At 39.8% G+C, this 23092-nt stretch overlaps 1 protein-coding gene across 6 annotated transcripts in view; it reads left to right on the top strand.

The window, feature by feature from the left end:
* The window catches only part of CNKSR2 (connector enhancer of kinase suppressor of Ras 2), a 224948-nt gene that overhangs the window by 38701 nt on the left and 163155 nt on the right, over positions 1-23092 (top strand). For all 6 annotated transcript variants that reach the window (XM_085310881.1, XM_085310880.1, XM_085310884.1 and 3 more), the window contains exon 3: positions 12721-12923. In XM_085310881.1, coding sequence (XP_085167007.1) covers positions 12721-12923 — 203 coding nt within the window. The remainder of the gene's footprint in view (positions 1-12720; positions 12924-23092) is intronic.

The raw sequence follows: 23092 nt of genomic DNA, 5'->3' as shown, positions 1-23092 counted from the left end.
TAAGGCCTTTTCTTGCTGTTGCTTATTGCATATACGACTGTCTGTTCTTCTGAGTTCCTCTTACAGAAAACATCATCACTGGAAACACAACAGTAGTTGATCAGATCACAACTTCTAATTTAAGTCAAGGTTTTTGCAGTCTCACAATTGGCTACTGATAATTCCTCAAGAATACAAAATGTGATTGCTGTATTGATTTCGGTGGACTTAATTTGAATTTATTGTTCACCAATCAGAGAAGCCTCTTAAAAATTTAATTTAGAAACTATTTTTTAGCCTGTAGTGGTCCTATATTTACAGGCTTTCCTTTTTTGTTGCATCAGTAAATATCTGTCCTGTCAGTGCTTGCCTGTTCTTCAGATAAGCCTCTAATGTGGACTGCATATCTAGGAGACCTTTAAGGCTGTGAATCTCCAACTTTGGATAATTGCTAGTGCAGGTATTCACTGTGCTATTCTTTTTAAAGGAAATTATCTGATTATTTCTGCTGTTTCACTGGAGTTTGATAGAGGATTTGTGAGAGAATTTGGCATGAGTTACAGGGGTATGATCCAACTGGAATAAGAAATACTTGGATATTGGACATGATAGTGGTGTGACGGGATAGTAAGGTAAATTCTGCCTTGCAAGCATAACCTATTTCAATTTTAAACTAATCATTAAAAACCAAAAGGATCGTTGCTTCTGATTCTCCTCCTCATTCTCTCTGGGTTAGTGAGTGACCACCTAAATAGCTTTTCGGCAGAGAGGGCAAGTAAGGCAACAAAGCCACTTCACACCGTTCATTTCTGCTCAGCTGGGTGGAGGGAAGTTTCTAAGACAGAGTTGCTGTGAGTGAAGAAAGCTTCTGTGGCTTTGGGAATTGATACACTTYAGGAGCCGCTCCCTTCCTCTCTGCTTCCCAGCAATTTTGGGGGGAAAACTTCTGCTGGAAGTTTCTGCTCTGTCAGTAGTGGTTATGGCAAATCAGCAGCTCCTGTTGCTTGTCTGTAGTTCACAGGGCAATGTTTTCTTCTGAGAGGGAAGTGGAGAGCATGAACAAAGATCTTTGGCTGGTACGGGCAGCAGATGGCAACTCCTTAATGCAGACAGGTTGCAGAACAATGCTAAAAAGACAAACTATTTTCGCAGTAATAGTCAGAAAACCATAGACTGGCTGGCCACACAATTTAAAGGAAGTCCTTTACTGACTTTTGACAGAAGGAGGGTGGCTATCTGTGGCCACTCACTGTATTCCTGTTAGATCAGAAGCATGTGCACCAAATGGATTGCCCACCCTGGGGGGGATTCACAGATTTTCTTTACGTATGCTGCTTCAGACAAGAAAGGATGAAGGTTCTGCCCAGCTGCTACTGCTGTCAGTGGTCATGCTTGCTGGAGATACTTGGGTGCATTTATCACCTACCATCACTGAAGCTGAATGTGCTCCAGTGGAAAATTAGCACTATAACTAAAGAGTTTGCGTGTTCACTCTCTCATTCAGTGTGTAAAAGAGTGATCATGTTCAGTGGATTAACTTGCCTTGATGAGATGATTTTTGTGTTTTTATGGTATGCATATGTCAGAAATGACAAGATAAATGAAATATACTCTATGCTTAAAAGCAGGCTTTATGATGGTCCTTCATTATTGCTTGGAGTTCGTTGCGCAGTTTTGGCTCTGCCCTTGAGAAAACACCAGGATTGGAATAGTCCTCTGGAATTGTTCTATTTCCAGCAAAACACATCTCTCATCCTTTCTTTTCTGTTCAAACTTGGATGTGAAGCAGGGATTGCACTGGTGGCATCAACAGGAAGATTCCTGCTGGGCTTGCATGTTTATTCATAATGATAACCCTCTCAAAAATGCTTGACATCTCCAAAATAGTTGAAAAACGGTTGACTAAGAAACTGCTTGTCCAGCTCTAGAAATATATGAGAGATTGTACTGAGTTAGCTGGCATGGTATTTTTTCATCCAGGCTACTCCCAGATAATGAAAGATGCACTTGTTTATCAGTTATAAATGTTACTGCACAGATCCAGGATCGACACCATCATTTTCATTTTCAGTATGTGTGTGGCAGTGAAGCTTGTGTAAGACTGCAAGCTTTACATTTCAGCGATAAACAAGCAGTGTAGCAGGCCTTCATAAAATGTAAGGAACCTTATTTCTTTGATGGTTTCTCTAAGAACTGGAGGCGAATGAAAAATGCTAGCAGAAAGTTCATTGACAGTAGACCAAGATGATGCTTATGAAAAGAGGAATGCATACTGAAGAATGGTTAATCAGATAATGTCATCAGATCGTGGTATCAATCTTCAGTTTTAGAATGCATCTGAATGTCTTTCAGGAGCTGTGCTACAGAAAGCAAAGAAATGCCCATAAATCTTGTTCCATATTCTGTTTGTGAGAAGATGGCAGTTCATTGTGTCAAAATGTGATATGACCCTATTTTGCGAAGTGTCCAAGGGCTCTAGATCGCCTGTATCATAGTTTTCCCAGAAACTGCTACCCTTTGCCTCACTATCTGGAGAATACGGAGACCTCACAGCTGAAGATTTCTTCTTCTGTCTTTAAGAAAAAGATGCAGTTTGCCTGAGAAATCACCACAATGCCTTGATATATGCAAATTTCTTTTTTGCTTTACTTCTCCAAAATGTCATGTACGTTTTTTGAATGGAAAAGATCAAATAAGTTTAGTTTTGTTTTTGAATACTTTCAAATGTTTTTAAAAATGAGAACTTAAAATGGGAAGTGTTTTGTCATAGAAAGATCAGTATATTTAGAAAACTTTACATTACATTACATTTACATTTGTGGAGGTTTTAAAGTTTTCTTTAAACAAAAAAAATAGTAAGGTGTCCACAAATCTGCAAAATACTATTTAAGGGGAATCTGCATTTTTGTAGAATAGCAATTTTTTAAAATAAATTATTTCTTTGTACAGAATGCTAATGATATGGGCTTAATGTGGTTTTTTAAATCTGCTATGACTGCACTGGAATTTATCATACTCTGCATGTTTGAATCTGTAAATCTAGAAGATTGCAGCTGATGAAATAGCATTATTATTTGACAGAGGAAATGTTGGGATGCACTAACAACATGAAATTACTTATCATTTACCACTAATACAAAACATTTATATGCAAATGAATGTAAAAATAGACCTATTTCGTACATGAATGAATCCTCTTAAGAATTATGCCTTTTATCTTATCTTCTCGCTATTTCTCCCACACAAATCCTTTCCTTTGCCCTTATCACTAGTCACATCTTAAAACTACTTTCATCAGTAATAGTGAATATTAGACTTAATCACCGTAGTGCTAAAGGAGAAGATTTCATTTCAGAATGGAAATTGGTATCTGCAAAAGTTAGGATTTATTGTTGCTGTCTGTGTGTTCATGGCAGAAAAATTACCCTTTTTACTGTTGCCCTTTGCAAGTTAGACCTCTGCTTATATATTACCTGCTGCTGATTTTCACCCAGAGCTAACTTCCGGCAAAGAAGAAAATTCTGAATCAACAGTCCAAAACCAGAACAAGAAAATTAAGATGTTAAAAGGTTTCTGATAGCTGATACAGATCATCTTGAACATATTTGTTGCTGTTCCTAGTTCTAGTAGACCTTTTATACAAAACTGCAGTAAAACCTGTGGTATGTCAGAGGCAGTAAATGTGCCTGCATGCAAAGAATGAGTCTCCTTCCTCCCACCTGCCTCAAGAACCTGTTATGGTTCCTAGACACTTTCCTCATTTGCTTTTTCTTTGGGCTGTTCTGAGGTTCAAGAAGGTGCAAAATATAGGCTCTGGTTTAAGGGAGACTGGTAAAAAAAAGACTGTGACAATGCAAAACGTTTTAAAGTGGTTGTGTGCTCATAACAATCTAGTCCTTTTTTTTTTTCTTTTTTTGAAACAGCTCATTAGCAGTTTAACAATTTGTGAAATATGTATAGCTGCATATTTAACCGATATGTTGAATTCTGGAGAAAAAAGAGTACTTTGCTAACTAGGGGAAAAAATTACATGAGAGAAAGTAGCAAAACAGAAAAATAATGAGCGCTTGGTCTTGCAGAGTCTGTTGCTTGAATAAGGACAAGCAGAATAGTCACCTAATTGCGCTGTTGGTGCTCCAGCACATACCAGGGGGTTGCCTTTTTGATGCCTTACTTGGTTACGGTGTAATAGAAGAGCTGCTTTTTCAGGAGCGGGGTGATGACAATTATTAGTCCTTTCCTGAGTCCTGTGTTGCACACCTGAGGCTTTTTTTCAGCGAAACATTTAGGGAAATGTTTATATTCTTTGAAACTATTTGCCTTTTAATCAGTAAAGATATGGTTAATATTTGCAATAAATGGCATTTGAACTACTGGGCTTTGTTTCCATATCTATTTATTTTGCATTTGTGAAACAGATGTGTTAGGATTGTGCATTCTGTGCTTGTAAATTATCCCATATGTCAGTGCTATTTGGAGGAGAAATAACCTTAGTCTTGGCATTTCGTGATGCTGGAGGAAGGGCCCTTAGAAATATATGTTGTAGGCAGCTCTGATGAGGTATAAAGTTACATAAAGCACCTTCAGTGTGACAAGCTATGTTCTCAGCTGCTCATAACTTTGTGCTGGTAAACTCTCTGCCTTGTACTTTGTGAGATGTGTTCAGCCAATGGGTTTGGAAAACGAGTTTTAGAAAAAGACGTGCTTTGTTCATTCTGAAAACAATTTTGGAGAAAAAAGTTGCATTTTTCATGGCCATTTTTGGCATCCTCAAATTTGGAGGCATAGGTTTCAAATGGCTGCCACGTGCCCCTAAATTCATGGGGCGCTGTCCTGATTATTTGTATGGAAATGTCCCCAGGATTCCTGACAACTCTGTGAACTGTATTTCTTCTTTATTCCATTTTATGGGTTCAAAAGCAATAGATATGACATCTAGAAATGCTGCTCAAAAATTAATTTTGGAAGGTGAAAGCACTGAAAAATAGTAAGCAGAATTAAGCTTGCCTTAAGTCTACCTCTTATTAGTCAGATGCTATTCTTACTGGAAATTCCTGCATCATTCTGTGAATAGATGGAAGAAAACTTTGTAAAAAATAGCATGAGAAAGAAAACTTAGACTTTATCCTTATGATTTTGCCAAGAAAAGTCAGGCATAACTGTGAAGTTATACTTCTTTAGACATAATTTATTATACAGTGCATGTAATTTATTATTCAGTACAGCTATCTTCTAGACTGTAATATTTGTCCTTTCRAAAGGTTGTCACTGTTTTCCTTCTTTAAAAAATAACATTTGTGAGTGCAATGACAAATATTTACCAAAGAAAAATAATCCATTACTGCCTGTGGTTTAGACAGTGGTGGTTGTCTTCTCCAGAAGAGAGGCAGGAATTAATCAATGTAGCACTGAGACCTGTTCTTGCCCGGRAGAACTGTGCCTATTTTTCATTTGCCCCAAGCGCCAGTTTGTGCAGTATCTTCAATCCTGTCTTGTGCGGCTTCAGCGAGAGCTAGCGCTGATCACTGCGGGTCCTTTGCTCCACATGGTTTACAGTGGCTTTTTGGCTTGAAAGCCAAGAAACGGTTATTTAGGGAAATGGGCAGAGGGGCCATATGCTCATTTCTCTCTCTTGGGTTGTTTGCGTCAGGCATATGATGTCCTTGAACTTAATGTGGCCTTCATGCTTTGAGACGTATAAGCTTTAGTAGCAGCATAAAAAGTTGTGATCAAAACATCTGTTTTAAGGGATTTGTGGATTTGTTCCTGGGGTGGTGTGTAGGTCTGCACTTCATGCCGTGGTGTGTTTAAACCCAGACTGCTTTTGGTGCCCGAGCTTGGATTTTTTTTTTTTTTTTTTTTTTTTTTTTTTTAGCTAGGATGTCTCTGTGTTGCAGCAGCACAAATGTCCAGTGAACGGTAGTGCTCAGGAGCTCGGAGAGGCTGCGGCTGAGGCAGCTGAGCCAGTTAGCACTGGATGAATTTGGCACGCTACCTCCTAACCAGCGCTAGGAGCGTCAGGTGCACTTGCCTGGTAGCAAAGACTAGGAGTGAATTTAACATGGTAAGGGGCTGAAAGTGAGCTTTTCTAGATTTCCCCCCCCCTTTTTTTTTTGTTAAGTAATGAGCTAAGAGTTCACTTCCAAAGTCTGGCTGCCAAGCTCCCCGCGCAGCCGATGGTGCTGCCAGGCCCTGGCGCAGAGACAGGTTCTTGCAGGGGCAAGGCCGATTCCCCCCGCGAAAAGCAAAGCCCCTCCATGGCGATTTGAGCTGCTGCTTGTCCGCTGTGCTGTGCATGGATGCAGAGATTTTTCTGTGGTTCTTCCAGGCCAAACTTGTTTTGGCTAAGGAAACCACAACATGTATTAGTGCAGACTAAATGCTGACTGGGGAAAAAACACAGAGTTGTCTTCTTCACCTGCAATTATCTTTTTACATTGCTTGAAAATAAATGCATTGTTTTGCTAAGAAAACTATTCATAGAGTCATAGAATCAGAAAGGTTGGAAGGGGCCTCTGGAGATCATCTAGTCCAACATCCCCGCTCAGCAGGGTCACCTAGAGTGTGTTAGACAGGGTTGCATCCAGGCGGGCCTTGAAGATCTCCAGAGAAGGAGACTCCACAACCTCTCTGGGTAACCTGTGCCAGTGCTCCATCACTCTCACGTGAAGAAATTCCCCCTCACGGTCAGGCGGAACTTTCTGTGCTTCAATTTCTGCCCATTGCCTCTCATCCTGTCACATGGGACAACTGAAGAGTTTGTCCCTGTCCCTTAACACCCTCCCTTCAGGTACTTGTACGCATTGATAAGATCCCACCTCAGTCGTCTCTTCTCCAGTCTGAAGAGGCCCAGCTCACAGCCATTCTTCATAGGGCAGGTGCTCCAGCCCTCTGATCATCTTTGTAGCCCTGCATGGACTCTCTCCAGTAGCTCCATGTCTCTCTTGTACTGGGGAGCCCAGAACTGGACGCAGTACTCGAGATGAGGCCTCAGCAGGGCTGAGTAGAGGGTCAGGATCACCTCTCTCGACCTGCTGGCAACACTCTTCCTAATGCACCCCAGGATACAATTGGCCTTCCTGGCCACAAGGGCACATTGCTGGCGCATGGTCAATCTGTCATCCACCAGCACTCCCAGGTCCTTCTCTGCAGAGTTGCTCTCCACAAGGTCAGCCCCAGCTGGTGCCTGGGGTTATTTTTCCCTAGGTGCAGGACCCTGCATTTGCCCTTGTTGAACCTCATGAGGTTTCTTTCCGTCCAAGTCTCCAGCCTGTCCAGGTCTCTCTGAATGGCAGCACAGCCCTCAGGTGTGTCAGCCACTCCTCCCAGCTTGGGATCCTCAGCAAACTTGCTGAGGATGCACTCTGTCCCCTCTTCCAGGTCATTGATGAAGAAGTTGAACAGGATGGGACCCAGTACTGAGCCCCGGGGGATGCCACTAGCCGCAGGCCTCCAACTGGACTCCACGCCACTGGTGACAACCCTCTGAGCTCTGCCTTTCAGCCAGTTCTCAATCCACCTCACTGTCCACTCGCCTAACCCACACTTCCTGAGCTTCTCTAGGAGGATGTTATGGGAGAGAGTGTCAAAAGCCTTGCTGAAGTCAAGGGACACAACGTCCACTGCTCTGCCCTCATCTACCCAGCCAGTCGAGCCATCATAGAAGGCTATCAGATGGGTTAAGCAGGATTTCCCCTTGGTGAATCCATGCTGGCTATTCCTGATCACCTTCTTTTCCTCCATATGTCTGGAGATGACATCCAGAATGAGCTGTTCCATCACCTTTCCAGGGATGGAGATGAGGCTGACTGGCCTATAGTTTCCTGAGTCCTCCTTCTTGCCCTTCTTGAAGACTGGAGTGACACTGCCTTTCTTCCAGTCCTCAGGCACCTCTCCAGTTCTCCAGGACCTTCCAAAGGTGATGGAGAGTGGCCTGGCAACAACATCCGCCAGCTCCCTCAGTACCCGTGGGTGCATCCCATCTGGGCCCATGGATTTGTGGATGTCTGGCCTGCCCAGAAGGTCTCTAATCCTGTCCTCCTCAGCCAAAGGAGAGTCTTCCCTTCTCTGGACTTTCTCCCTCACGTCCAGGCTCCGGGATTCCCAAGGACTACCCTTAGTAGCGAAGACTGAAGCAAAGAAGGCATTCAGTAATTCTGCCTTCTCTGTATCCCTTGTCACCAGGGCCCCCGCCCCATTCAGTAGCAGGCCCACATTTTCYCTRGTCSTCCTCTTGCTGCTGATGTATTTGAAGAAGCCCTTCCTGTTGTCCTTGACATCCCTTGCCAGACTCAATTCCAGCTGGGCCTTAGCCTTCCTCACTGCATCTCCACATACTCTGACTGCACTCCTATAATTCTCCCAAGTAGCCTGTCCCCTCTTCCACATTCTGTTTATTTTCTTCTTCTGTCTGAATTTGGCCAGGAGCTCCTTGCTCACCCATGCAGGTCTCCTGCCCCTTTCACTGCACTTCTTACTCACAGGGATGCACCGCTCTTGAGCTTGGAGAAAGTGATTGAATACTAGCCAGCTCTCCTGGACCCCCCTTCCCTCTAGGGCCTTAACCCATAAGATTCCTCCAGTTAGGTCTCTGAAGAGCCCAAAGTCTGCTCTGCTGAAGTCCAGGGTTGCAATCCTGCCTGTTGCCTTAATTCTTTCCTGCAGGATCCTGAACTCCACCATCTCGTGGTCTCTGCATCCAAGGCTGCCCCCAACCTTCACATCTCTAACCAATCCCTCTCTGTTGGTAAGGACAAGGTCCAGCAGGACACCCTTCCTCGTAGACTCCTCCACCATTGTGACAAGAAGTTATCATCAGCGCATTGCAGGAGCCTCCTGGACTGTTTGTGCCTTGCTGTGTTGTCCTTCCAGCAGATGTCAGGGTGGTTGAAGTCCCCCATGAGAACCAGGGCCTGTGATCATGAGGCTACCTCCAGCTGCCTGTAGAAGGCCTCATCACCTTTCTCTTCCTGGCCAGGTGGCCTGTAGTAGACACCCCCAACAGTGTCCCCCGTGCTAGCCTGCCCTTTGACCTTTACCCATAAGTTCTCAGCTGCCTCCTCCTCCACCCCTAGGCAGAGCTCGATGCATTCCAGTTGCTCTCTCACATAAAGAGCAACTCCACCACCTCGCCTCCCTGGCCTGTCTCTCCTAAAAAGCACATAKCCATCCATGGCAGCATTCCAGTCGTGTGAGCTATCCCACCATGTCCTTGTGATTGCAGAGGCACAAAATTATCACATAATTTTTATGTAGTATATTGTCACATAATTTTTATGATTAAACTGGGCAGTTATTTTTGAGCAAGTTTTTTTCCCAATGTTAGAACATGCAACTTTTTGTTTGTTTTTAATGTAGACCAGAGATAGTAGTAATAAACAAAGTGGGGATTTTGTTAGCTTGGCTGCTGTTTTAGGATCCTTTTACTTGAGGACTTCAATAAACACAGCTGTCTAAAAATATATTCCACCTGAAATTTATCTCTGTGTTATGCATCTCTGAATATATCTGGCTCATATTACGAGTGGAGGCTTTACTGAAATCAATTCTATTCCTAATATGACACTAAGTTTTATGTAGGTTAAATGTTAAGTGTGTCAATTCTTTATGTTAAAGAGAACACACACTTTTTTAGAATACACGTGAAAATGCACTACATTTTTCTTTTCCTCTCCACTTGTCTGCCAATGCAACAAGGCATCTGAAAGAGAATGAGATGTTGACCTGAGGCTACTAAGCTTTTATTAGAGCCACTTTTCTAAGGAAGTATATATATATAGAAATGTACCCTATTATATTATTTCCTATTTGCATTATTATTTCCTATTACAGAATATTTTTTCTAATGCCTTTTTGCTCTGTCTGAAGTGTTCAGTCCCACAAGTTTTGTTATTACTGATTCTTTAAATCCCCGGGACCTGAGGGAAAGCACAGTGACATACGCGAGGGGAAATGTGAATAAAACAGGAAGATGCAGTTGCTCTGAAGAGAAATTCCACAGGGCAAAAAATGGTGATAGTAGAGAGGGAAAAAAACAAAGGGAAAAAAAAAAAAAAAAAAAGACCTGCTATACAGTTACAACACAGGACAAATAGGTCCCTTTTTGACCTGAGCTGAGAGCCGTAACATGAGGGGCTGTGGAAGTGATAATCTCTCCTTCTCCAGGCACGTTGTGCATGGTGCTGTGGCACTCACCTCACGCACGTAATGCAGCACAGACCAAGACCTGTGATTCCAGACTGAACTTAAAGTGCAGGTTCTGTGCTAAAAGCATTTAAAAACTGAGACACATAGGTTTTGAAGAGATTGAGAGGTGTTGGGTGAAGAATTGCTGAGAAACCTGAGATTTACATTTCTAGCTTGAAGATGCACGCAGTAGTTGGATAATCATGTTCAGTTTCATCATAAGATCCATGTTAATTATCAAATTCAACATTTCTGTATATTAAAAACGAAGAAGCCTCATAAATAAACCTATGGCAAACCTGCAATTTGTCCTCTTTGCCCTCTGTGGCTGGAGACAAGAGCAATCTGGTAAAAGCATGATGTGCAGGGGCTGAGGAGTTTGTTTGAGGCAGGTTTTTTGTTTGCTTGACTCTGAAACCCCTTTGCTGCGTTTGCTCAAGGCAAGCTGATCTGTAAGAAATTTTGCAGGATATAACCCTGTCAAGAGTATCTTCTTTTTGTTTCTTTCCTGGCTAATTTTGCCAAATTGAGCTAAATGCTTAAGAAATATGATAAAACAAGCCCCCCATTGTACTCTTTCAACCACTGGAAACACAGCAAATTACAGCAAAACAAATTTATTTTTATCTGATGTTTCTCTCTCTTATTTGGATGAATTTAATAAGTAATTAGTTATGAGCCATTTAACTGCGTAACAAAGTATGTTTTACTTTTCCATCCTAATTTATTGCTTGCTTCTTGTAATTTTTTATTTATAGCCTAAATCTATCTGTTGTATAATTGCTATGGGATCTTTACATGGTGGAAAAGTCGTTGTGCAAACACATTAAATATGATGGCAAAGGACAGCACCTACACAGCGACTGCTCAGCTGATAACCATACCCTTAAAGCCCTCATTGGCCAAAAAATGTATGTTCTCAGAAGTTACAGTAGAGATTTTTTAAATGCAACCATAGCCTATGTTCACTTCTCCCTCAGGTGTGTTCCCTGCTGGGAAAAGACGATCGTTGTTGTTTCATGGATCCACATTAAGTGTGTTCAGTCTACAAGGGCGAAGAGGCTCCGGCGGGCGGATGGGGTCAAGTCTCCTTGCTGCAATAGTCCAGCTTTTTCTCAGGAGCAGAAGCTGCAGAAGGACTGGGGGCTGGCTGTTGCCAGGGCTCACCTCAGTGTAATCTTCCTGGAGTCCCTGCAGAGTTAGAGACGAGACAAGTTTATTTAGTAGACCATGTGACTCCTGGTGACTGTTGTACATTGCCATTTTTTCCCTCTGTTGTTTATAGAAAAAAGACTAAGGTAAATGAGCTTCAGCAGTTTTAAGTTGGCATTGATCAGCCTCCCTTCTCCCATCTGTTATCCTTGTGGACTGGTTAGTGTGGGACCAAAGCCAGGTGTCCGAGCCAAGGGCCACTGTGGTGGGGGGTGTCCATAGGAAACAGATTTTTCTGGGTGCACTGGAACTCCAGAGGTGCTTTCTGCATCCCACTTCATCATCATTTGTGGTAGAAAATGGCCCACCTTTAATAGCAAGTGGCCCTTTCCTTAGGCATTGGAGAAAGTTTTGAGCTCTATGAATTATGACTCCGTGATATGGTGAGCAAGCAGCCCCTTCTGCAGTCCCATCTTACCCCTTAGGAATAATAAGCTCAAGTTTATACACTTGCTTATTCCTTTGCAAAGGGAAGGGAAAATCTCTTTTCAACTAACTCTTCACTATTATTCCTAGCATTTGTGAGGGAAAACAAATCTATTCTAGAAATAACAGATCAGTGATGGCTCTATAATATAATTGAATGTTAAATTAATGCATTCTCAATTGCAATTTCAGCAACATTTATATAGTTGAAGAATTTCCAAGTACCATTTGTTGATATTGCTGCATAATTATTTCTGTCTGCTACATAGTTGAGGACCTTAATTTAAGCTTAAGGGGTTGACTGTTAAATAGAAGCAAAGTTTACAGCTTGGCTTTAAAAGGGCAACATTGGCACTRTGCAGAGGAGTACTGTGTGCTGTTGTCTGTGTTTCAGCTTGTCCTTTGCTGCTAAAAAGAATAAAAATAAGTTAATGGACATGTTTCCTTTACTGAAACAAACAAAAATAATTTGCTGTTACACTGGGTCTCTACGGTGTGCTTGTGCTGGTTGTGAGCCTTCTTTCCTTAGGTAAGCTTAGAAATTGGTGTGAGTATGGGTGTGGGGACAAGTCCATAACCATCAGAGCTAGTGAGAGAACCATCACATTTACTGAGAATGATATGTTGATTTTAATATCAATCTTCCAGAGCAGGATTTTTTTCATACTGAGTTGTTTTTCTCAATGCACTTAAAACCAGCTTAAAGATCACTCATAATTTTACTCTTCTTTTGTTCTATTTTTATGCACTTTAGAAACAGAACATGCCATACATTTGAAAAATAATGAGTAGGTGTATTTCTACCTTAATTATTAGGAGTGGTAAAGTTTTGAAGCAGAAGAACAGTCTTATTGTTTCTCAGTATTTCATGTTGAGCTGCAGAGCTAACTTTCTTTTCTTTGTCTTTTTATTATGCAGAACTATGGTTTGGAAACAGAAAATCTAAAAACCCTTTCTCATAAACTGAATGCATCTGCCAAAAATCTACAGAACTTCATAACTGGGAGGAGGAGGAGTGGTCACTATGATGGAAGGACCAGCCGCAAATTGCCAAATGACTTCCTAACATCAGTAGTGGATCTGATCGGAGCAGCTAAAAGTCTGCTGGCTTGGTTGGACAGGTAAAATCTCCCAAATGTGTCACAGGTAACACAGTTCATGCACATGCAAAAAAACAAAACTCTTTGCAAAATGTTATTTAGGCATTGAAATGGAAGCAGAATCCATTTACAAATTTGGAGGGAAAATTTCTAGCAATTTTTTCCTGTTACTTGAACTGCCAGTATGCAGTTCAGACAGCATTCAATACAGTATTTTTAAATGTTCTGCAACCTTATATGTATCTGGAAACACAATATAGCAACAGGATGACATCATTAAAATAAATGTGTAGTTTTTATTAATATTGAACAACACTTTGGCTGGCATAACTCAGATTCATTACTSAAACTTACAAAACTGTGATTATACTTTTCGTTATACTGATGTTAATATATACTTCCAACGTGTATGCATGTAAGCRTATATCTGGCAGTTTAGGTTTATTAAATTGTAATGAAGTATCTCTTAAATTGTAGATGCATCTGGAAGTGGATTATACCGGATATACTTAGCAAATATGTTTGACCAGGACTTTATTCTTCTTCTTTACTAAATTAGTGTTGACCTTTTCTAATGATAGTAATAGTAATATTCAGGTATGTAAGATGATCACTGAAACTCAGGTGGTTAAAATTAGTATATCTATATTTCTTTATAAAATGCCTCAGCATAGCACATTTTTATCAGCAAACATAAATTTCTCATCCTGATTTGAAAGTTTGTCATTTTTTATTTTGTATGCAGCAGCTAAAATTTTGTTCAGAGTAAGAATTCTGTGTAATTCTTAGAATTCAACAGACTTGTTTGGATTTACTGCTTTGCGTTTAGCTTTGTTTCATTTTCATGAGGAAAACTGGCTTCTCTTCCATAAATGATCTCCATGTGAAAGGTTAAGGTGAGGCATGAATCTTTTCCATCTCTTAAGCTGAACTGTAAACTCTTTTGTTCAACAGACTGCAGCTCCTACTGCCTCTTCCTCTCTCCTCTCTTTCTAGCCCTCCCTTAAGTGTCAAAACCTGAATATCTGCAGTTACAGTCCAAACTTTCTATTTAGACACTTAATATTACATATACAAAGTATCAATACAGTCTCATGGAAAGAGCTTGGTATTGAAACTTGAAAGGCTAGGAATATATTTTTAGCTCTGCCCATAGCCTGTTGTGACTTAAGACCTGTGGGCCTCACTTTTTTGCCCTGTAATTTGTTTTTGGCAGAGAGCAGCCTAGGTTTTTGAAACAGAAGGAATAATAGCACATTGAAAAGTAAATTATCTTAATACAAATTCAGTAGTCGAACTTCAGAACGAAAGTTATTGTTGATATTAGGAATCATTTACGTGTTATTATATACCACTACTGGCATATATTCTTCCAGAGACGTGTTAAAATGGTGTTGCCTATATCCTGACATTTTTTTTTCCAAATTATAGCATTGGATCATAGTGGAAACACATGAACCTCTCACGTTTTTTCTCAGGAGGGCTGGTTAAATAATTGAATAATGAAATCAGAATTAAATAGAAGTGTCTGCATCTGAGCAACAATGTGTCACTGTTGTATTGCAAACTGGGCCCAAACTATGTACTTTTAGCATTAAAAGACAGATCCAGCCTGGAAAATGTGTTTGTAGCTCAAAAGTATGTGAAGAATTATCCGTTACTAAAATTATGTTTATAAAGACAGCTGTAGTCTATCTGTCAGAGATAATCAGATGGCAAACTTCAACATTGGTGGGGGAAGATCTCTAAAATCATTTTAAAAAACATGTATTTCAGTTCTATTCTCAGGAAGACACATGGCTTTTGCCTTTGTCTGAAATGATGGTAAATCAGCCCTGGGAGTTCCAAGGAGTTAAAAATGACTTGGAGCAGCCAAAGTGGGAGTCTGCTTTTAACAATGTTGTCTTTGATGCCCAAATAAGGCTTCCTAGAAGCAATATTTTAATTTCAATTAGATTTCTGGGAATATCCTTCTGAAGATATGTGACTAAACGTGTGGTTGTGACAAATGTTTTTTGTAACATTTTAAAACTTATCTGATTTATGAGAGTGTTTTTTTGGCTAGATTTGTTCTTTCCTCTTTGTGAAGCCCCCAAGTGGGGATGAAGGCAGGCTAATGACTGTATTTTTCTCTGAAAGTGGGAACATCTGGAGATCAATAGGATTATTATATTCCTTCTTAGCAGCTATTAGGGCCGCTAAGGAGAGAGAGGAAGATTTTAAAGTAAAATATTGAAAGCCATGAATATAGATTTCCTTTTTTTCCACACAGTCGTTAGTATTAAAACTGGATCTAAACCCTATTTTTTGGCTGATTCCTAAACCAGTTCCATTTTGGAGTGTGACAGAGGGGAGAGAAAATCATTAGGAGCAAGAATGTGGCTATTAGGGTTATCCACTGGGTTGAAACATCCATGGTAGGTTACTCCTGTGTGGTCTTTTTCAGGTCACATCTGGAAAAAATAGCTGCAGCAGTTCTAACTTGCCTGAGGGCAATGATATATTTCTTATGTGGAGGCGCTGGTGATGACTCCATACAGCTTGCGCTTCCCTTGCTGCTCTAGCGAGCTCTCTTCTTCTGATGTTTCCATAGGATGCTCACATTCTATCACTAGGCCAGGCCCAGTTATTAAAACAGAGTGTGAGAGCTGTGATTTGCTGGATTACTGCCGTTGCAGCTCTTGGGATTACACTGCGCAGGGCAGATACAGGGCTATGTTCTTTATTCCAGGTCTTTACCTGGAACAGTCCCACTTCTAGCTGTATGTCAGAGCAGGACTTTTCCGTGAAAATTAGGGTAGCTTTTATTGCCAAATTTTAAAAGTCTTCTGGTTTAATTTTGTTTAGGAATCAGAAATTTTAGTAGAGATTTCTAGCTGTTTTCTAAATAGTTTGCCTGATGATCTCCTAGGAGCGTAAAAGAGCTCCCCAATAAAGATGTTCTGTATAGAAACTGTCATCACACTACTGGATTATGTCCTAATTATACTTTTTTGAATAATTTTAACTTCCAGTTACTATCTTAACCCATGAAACCTTTTCTTTTCTTCCAGAAGAGTTCTGAAAAAGTTTTCACTTAATAACGTTTTATTTTATGCTCTTCTCCAGTCTTAAAACTCCTCCAAGCCAAAAGAATTAATTTTATGCAAAAAATATTATTTGCTGTAAATAGAGGTGGGAGTAAAATGTTGTTAAACAGTCTGGTTAAACAAACAAAACTGCTTTATATTCCTGACCACAAAGTATGTTAAGTAATTTATAACTTAGAGACCAAGCAGCAAATGTACAAATCTCCATTTTACATACTTTTATTCTGCTGTTCAAAAATGGATTATCAAAGATCTAGGAAAACTATAATGCTGACAGTCAAGAAAGCACAGCTGAATGGAAAATAAACTGAATAGTTGAAAAAAACCAGTGGAAGGAATGAAGAAAAGACACAATTGAAAAATGCATGCAGATCTACTGAAAATAAAAATTGAAGAGAAAAGTTGTTTGTCCCTCAAGCTAAACATAAAGTATACCAGAGGTATATATCTTATCTGTCTATGGCTTTCCTGAACTGAAAACACCATGAAYTCAATCGGGACCTTGAGGATCAAACTACTTGTTTTCATCTTTAATAAATTCTACTAGGATTTCCTAATTGTATCTTCAGTGATGTCTATGAAAACTTCAGTTTTTGTCCTGAGGCAAATGTGAACTTAAAAGAAGTGATACCGTGGGGATCCTAGAAAAAGCTTCCGAGCTCCAATCTTAGGGGGTTTAGCAATGCTCACAACTAACTTCTTTGGTTAAGTCACAGCCAGCTCTTGTACTCTACTTACATCTCCTTTCTTTCTTACCAACTTGCTACTATCTACTGGTTGCAACTGAAATTATAATGAGTCTTGTGACTGAAGGACACTGAGATTCATCAAAGACTTTTTCTAACAGAACCTGCCAAACCATCTGATTGACAAAGAGGAGGTTGTATTTTCATCAGAAGTCAGCACTATGTTGAGCATGTTGGAGGCTGCTACAAAGTGAAGGCTCCCATGGGAACAAAAACATCTTTTGCACATCCTTTAAGCAACCATTTTTCTCTTCTTCAAGTCTTGCTGTACATCACATTCAAGTGTAAATACATTCATATATTATATGAATATATTTTTCATGCATGGGACAGCTAGATTTAAAAGGTAGAAGTTATTACTTTAGCTGTAACCAGGAGGAACTCTAATACTTCTTGTGGAAGAGGAATGATCCTGAGCAAATCTGATCCAGAGTGACATTTCATGGAAGCTGTGTGAGTCTCGTCTCTTCCCATCTTGTCTTGTTCCACTGCCAGCATTGCTGCTTGTAATACCTGGCCATTCGGCTTCCCCTGCTTCTGTTGGCACCTTCTCCTATGTTGCTCTTAGTCTACTGTAGTCTCATCATTCCCCTTCACCGCGTTCGTGTCTCTTTTGCAAGGAGACTTGCGCTTCTGGGCTCCCTTCTGCCTGCTCAGTGGTGCTGGGGCTATTCTCTGGAGCACAGACTCCTTTTCACTTACACCCTGTGCAGTCATGAGAAGAATGTTTTCAGCTCTTTGCAAATAGCAATGATACCTGTGTAAACTAGAAGCCTGTGTTTGGAGACTAGGATGGGAGAGGACAGGTTGTTCTTAGGGCTTTCATGGAGCCTTCATTAAAGACACACCCAAGATAATGCAGTAGCTTATTTTTCAGTTAAAAATTTAAGAAAATGTAATCAACATTCCATGAGATAAGTACTACAGCATTTTATGTCTGTTTTTGTGTTACAGATTTTAATGGACATAAATTAGGATTTATCAGGGAGCACTGGATTTTCTTAGTGTGCTGTTTGACTCAGCCGTCTGTGTGGGCAGTGATTCAATATGTCTTTCACAGAAACTCTCCTGAATCCTGTTTTTCACCCTAGGACTACTCTCATTTTGGAAATAAAAATCTTAAAATACTGCTGCAGATTTCAGTGAAGTCTAAGTAATGGGAACAATGGGATCTCATGGAGACAGATTTTTTTTTTTATTCCAGTCTTCTGGTGCTGTGCCCAGGGAAGAATTAGCAGGCTGACAAATATGTACCAGCCTTATTAATTTACCACTGCTATCTAGAGTGTGATACATGAACGAAGTGGAGCAAGAAGATAGAAATTGTTGGCCATGTAAAAGGTACGGGTTAAATTGCTGATGATAGTAACATAGTGTAAAATTTCAGAGTAGAAGGCCTTTCTGGCAAGTCTAGGTCAACCTTTAGGGGATCAGTTAGACCTTCACGAAAAAGTGGAGTGTAATCCTTTGAACACCAGGTAAGCAAGTCAGTTTAATGTTCAGCAAAGTACTTGTGTATACTTAAATCCTATTTACGAAGACTCAGATCTGTGCCTAGTGTTGGAGACTTTGGGATGCTTTGGTGGGTAACTTTGGACAGCAGAAGGGGACCTCTGAGCCATACTGTGGGCTATGCGAACTTGGTCTGTGGTCCTCTAGCAGCCTGTGATGGTGGAAACACTCCTGTTCATATATGTGAACAGTCCTAGGTGCTCAGCTTCAGGACACTGAAACTTAAATGTGCTTTCTATGAACGTACTGCAGCAAAACACATTTCCCACTAAAAGGAAGGGTCTCCCTCTTTTCACCTTGGTGATGTACACAATACACGCATTTTCTTACACTGTAGGTAAACTGTGTTCAGCTGGATTTCTTTGTCTCATTGCTTTCAGTGAATGGGCTTTAGTGGTGCTTATTGTGTGACTATTTTGGAGTTGTAAGTAAAGAGGAGCATTCACTGGGAGAATTTTATGCTCTGATGTTTGCAAGCCCATAATTTCTCACTTTGAAGGGATGTGTTATAGATTAAAATCTCCTTTATGAAGGACTCTGTAYAGCCACATTAGCTATGCTTGGTTATTGCTTTTCCTGGCAGGATAGATCTGGTTTGCACAGAAGATGGGGGGAAAACAACTGGAAACTCAAACAAAAAAACAAATCAAAGAGTTCAGTGACTCTTTGCTTACCATACAAATAATCCACTTTCTGTCAATTAGTTTTCAGTCTTCAGTCTGTGAATCTTACGTTTCCTTTCTATATTTCCCTTTATGCTTGTGTGAATGGGATGTCCAACCTGTCAGTAAATGCTGGCTAAGAATGCAATGGCACATACCATGTTAGTGCTACTGGTAAGTGTTTAACAGAGCACTCATTTAAAGGACTCCTTTGTAGAGTGTGAATTTCACTACTTTCCTCCCTCATATTGCATGAAACAGTTCCATTAGAAACACAAATAATATGATTGTTGCATGAGAAGCCTAGAACATGAGTCTTAGAGGGATGCTGGCACAAAAATGTATGTGACAATACTGTTTGTTCAGAATTGCATTTGTTTGGGCTTAAAGTGCTACCTTTGAAAACTGAGTGATACTACTCATTCTGTTATCTCTCTTTAGAAGAATTTTGACTATTATGTTTAGACAAATTTCTCTGAATATGTTTTCCCCTGTTAGGACGCTAAAGTAAGAATAACATCGTTTTTCAACCTCTCACAATATCTATTGTTATAAAATAACTCAGTATGACAATGAGTGGTGAAATACAATGAACTTTTATTTAAGGGTAATGCTTTTACAAACAGCAGTCTGTATTTGTCCAAATTGCAAATGTTTTAATGACAAATAGTTATTTTTGAATTTTTAATATCATTTTTCTCTAACCAAATGTTACATGAGTAAGACAGATGAGGCTTAAGTGTATGATACTGAAAGTGTTGGTAGGCTAGAAATACCAAGCATCTCCTTCACAGTACACACCTTTTTAATATTTAGGAAAGATCTTCCTGACTAATGACTAATTTTGTGTATTAATGGCTGTTGAATAGCATTATTTCTTATCAGAAGAATAGCAACATGGGAGAGAATTAGTTATGCTGTATTCATGTAGCTGGCTTTTCTACACGTCCTTCAAAGTGGCTTTATTATTTAATTTATTGGAATTTAAAAAAAWTTTTTGTCCTAAAAGATGCTGATGCTGCTAATGTTTTTATTAATATCTCAATTCAAAAAAAGTGTGTATGTGTTTTAAAATATATATATATATACACAAATATATGAATGCATATGTGTGTTACAGCCTGCCTTACACATATCAGCATATTTATATTTCAGATTTCAAGGTCTTTTGTTGTTTATCTCAAACACCTGTTTAAAAAAAAAAAGAAAAGAAACAACCAACAGTTCCGTGATATCTGGCTATAGGGAAACCTTGTTTTCTATACATTAGGGCCTTGATTAAAAAAAAATAAATAAAAGTAAGCAAATTTTTTGTGAATGAGATGATTAGAAAGGACCTCTTCATCTCACTGCAGTCCATGGTATCTAATAAGGTGCAGGTTCACCATGTAGGTTCACATAGTGGGAAGCATAAGAACCTCCTCCCGCTCCAGCTGCATATATGGTCTCAAAACATGAATGAACTTAATTATATTTGAAACCTTTTCACCACTCATTTGTCAAAGTGGTTTGAAATGGCTAATGGGTTCAAATGTTGGAAAGGAGCAGGAGGCAGAAAAGGTAAGAACAAGGGCAAAACTGCCTTCCACATATGCGCTCAAGCATTGCACAAATCTTGTTCCCTTAAAAAATAAGGCCAAAATGGGTAAACAAAGGGTAGAAAGGAGAAATAAGGCAGGGTCTGGAGGAAGAGAAGAACAAAAAGAGTATGTGGTCAGGTAGCTGTGCAGTGGAGTTATAAAGGTTTTCGTGAGGGTGTTGCAAAGGAGGAGACTGGCGGGGTTTTAAAGGAAGAAAAAGATAATTGCAGGAGGAAYAAGGTCAGAAAAGTTCCATGAACAGGGAAATGTATGTGGAAAAAGTCTTGGAAATGACTGTGAGAGAGGTGAAAGAAGGGGATATTGAGGTCAACRTCCCAGCAGGAAATGGGGCAACATAGTCCAAGACAGCTTCTTAGCTCTTGTGCAACTTAAAAAGCACTGAACATGCGTTTTGGCAATTGCCGATATTCTCAGGGACTTTGCTTCACTGGAGCTGTACAAGACAGCCGAGAGCTGAAGGCCAGAGGGATGGAAAAACAGGCAGCTTTGAAAGAAAAGAGTAGAAATTGGAAGTTGATAGAATTGGCTCAGCCAAGCCAAGGAATGAATTTTTCAAAAGTTGAGGGAAGTAGTCTAATTCCCCTTGGAGTGCTGTTTACTTGAGATTTTCTGATGGATTGAAAAGGAAGGTATTGTAGCAGCCAACTGAAAAGGTACAATATATATAGGTTTTACTTGCAGTTATGTGTATGTTGCCTCATCTGTTCACAGCTGCAGCAATATTGTACTATATTAAAATTATACGTTTTGCTATCAGTGGCTATTTTATTAACAAAGGGGATTTTTTGTCGAATTGGTGTTTCACAGTGTGCTCATTATGAAATCTGATCAGTGTTCCTATAATGAGGTTTCTATTGGTACTTTGGTAGAAACTGCTGACATGTTGCTATACAAAGTCTTGCTAAAAGCTCCCAGTTGAAAGTGAGGCTCGGGATGTAGTACCAAAATACATTTCCTTTGGCAGTACAGCTATTTTAAGAGGCCTTTGTCCTTGCAGTTTCCCCAGCTGCTCACGCAGTCGTGTCTATACAGCCATCTGCGGAGTTGTGCATACAAACTGGACCAGCGAAATGATCTGAACTGGGGAGAAAGGAGTAAGGGAATTTCTGTTTTACTGGTCTGATTTAGAGCAGGACCCCACAGAGCCATTGGTGCAAACTGATGTGAGGGAATCAGTTTATAAGCTGCAAAGACCCGCAGAGGAGGCAGCTCAGGGACCACTTGTGTCTTCTCCAGGAGCAAAGCCCAAGTTATATGTACCTGTTACCTTATTAATCCAAGTCATGAGACATTTTCAAAATACTGCATATTATTGATTTTTAGTAGACTGCCTCTTGCTGCCACCTTTGCTGCCAGCTTCATATGATGTTTTCAAGTAAGYTTTTGATGTTACACTTCAGTGTAACAAAAATAAGTAAAAATTCAGGCCTTTTGTTTGTTCTTTAATGTCAACAAGTTTATTTGGGACATTTCTAACATTCATTAGGAGCAATGATGGTAAAAATGTCATTATTTTCCTCATGAACCATGAAACCAAACTAAATTGTGAAAGTGTAAGGGAAGATCATGCAGTATTARAAGCCAAAGTCTACCATGTGATTTTGTTTAGAGAAATGCTAGAGGCTTTGAAATGTCAAATAGATTCCAGTTGTGTAATCTGAGGATCAAATTGTATTAACATCCATACTTAAAGTAAAATAATAGCATTTGCTGGCTTGATTTCATTCATTTTAAATAACAGTAAGTTCATAAGTGAAAATGACCTTTTTAATTCGAGGTTTTAGGTAGGTTTCAGAATCTCAACAGTTAGAATTTTGAAAGGAAAAATATCAAAAATTTTTTTTTTTAGATCTTGGCGAAAGTACTTTTTAACACAATTATAGTTCATAACCAAGCWGTTCAGTTAACTTTTATCCTTTAATAAGCTCACACATCTCCTGATGTGCAGTAATGCTCTGTGCATGTGTCTGTGAGTAGGCCTGGTACAATATGCAACTACTGTGCACGTGCCACGTACTGCATAAAACTTGCACTTTAAATTGTGATTATAACTCTGTGTGAAATAGCTTTTGTCAAGTAGCTTTTGGACCTCACTCACATGCTATCTACAGCATCCTCACTGTCRGGCTGTTTTTAGGTTTTCTAAACTCTGCCTAGCTTCCAATTTCTGTAGTCTTACTTTACAGAGAACAAACTGCTCTTCTCCCTACATAATATGAGTAGAAAGTATATATTGTTGTATGATGTACTACATCAAATTGAGGTGCTTATTCAAGTCTGATGGCTTTAAAGTTTATTTCATCTTGTGAACCATCAGGGCAGCAGTGGCAAGGAACAGGAACATTAGGAAAACCAGGAGAGAGGGAAGTCCGTATAGGCTTACTAATAGACAGCTCCAAATCTAGTAATATTCTAGTAATTCTGCATACAGAAAAAAGTGTGGAAATCTGTTAAGAACCAGCCAAACTATATTTGGAGTTACCATTCAGACATGTTTATAAATAAGTTCTTTGTACTGGCAACTTGTCTTTAGCTTTAAGTGARGAAGGTGTAGTACCAGCTGGCACTGTGAAACTCTTA

The sequence above is a fragment of the Rhea americana genome, unplaced genomic scaffold (assembly GCF_003343005.1).
Source record: "Rhea americana isolate MKP2758 unplaced genomic scaffold, rheAme1 scaffold_329, whole genome shotgun sequence".
NCBI classification, from domain to species: Eukaryota; Metazoa; Chordata; class Aves; order Rheiformes; family Rheidae; genus Rhea; species Rhea americana.
This window is presented reverse-complemented; position numbering and strand designations above follow the sequence as displayed.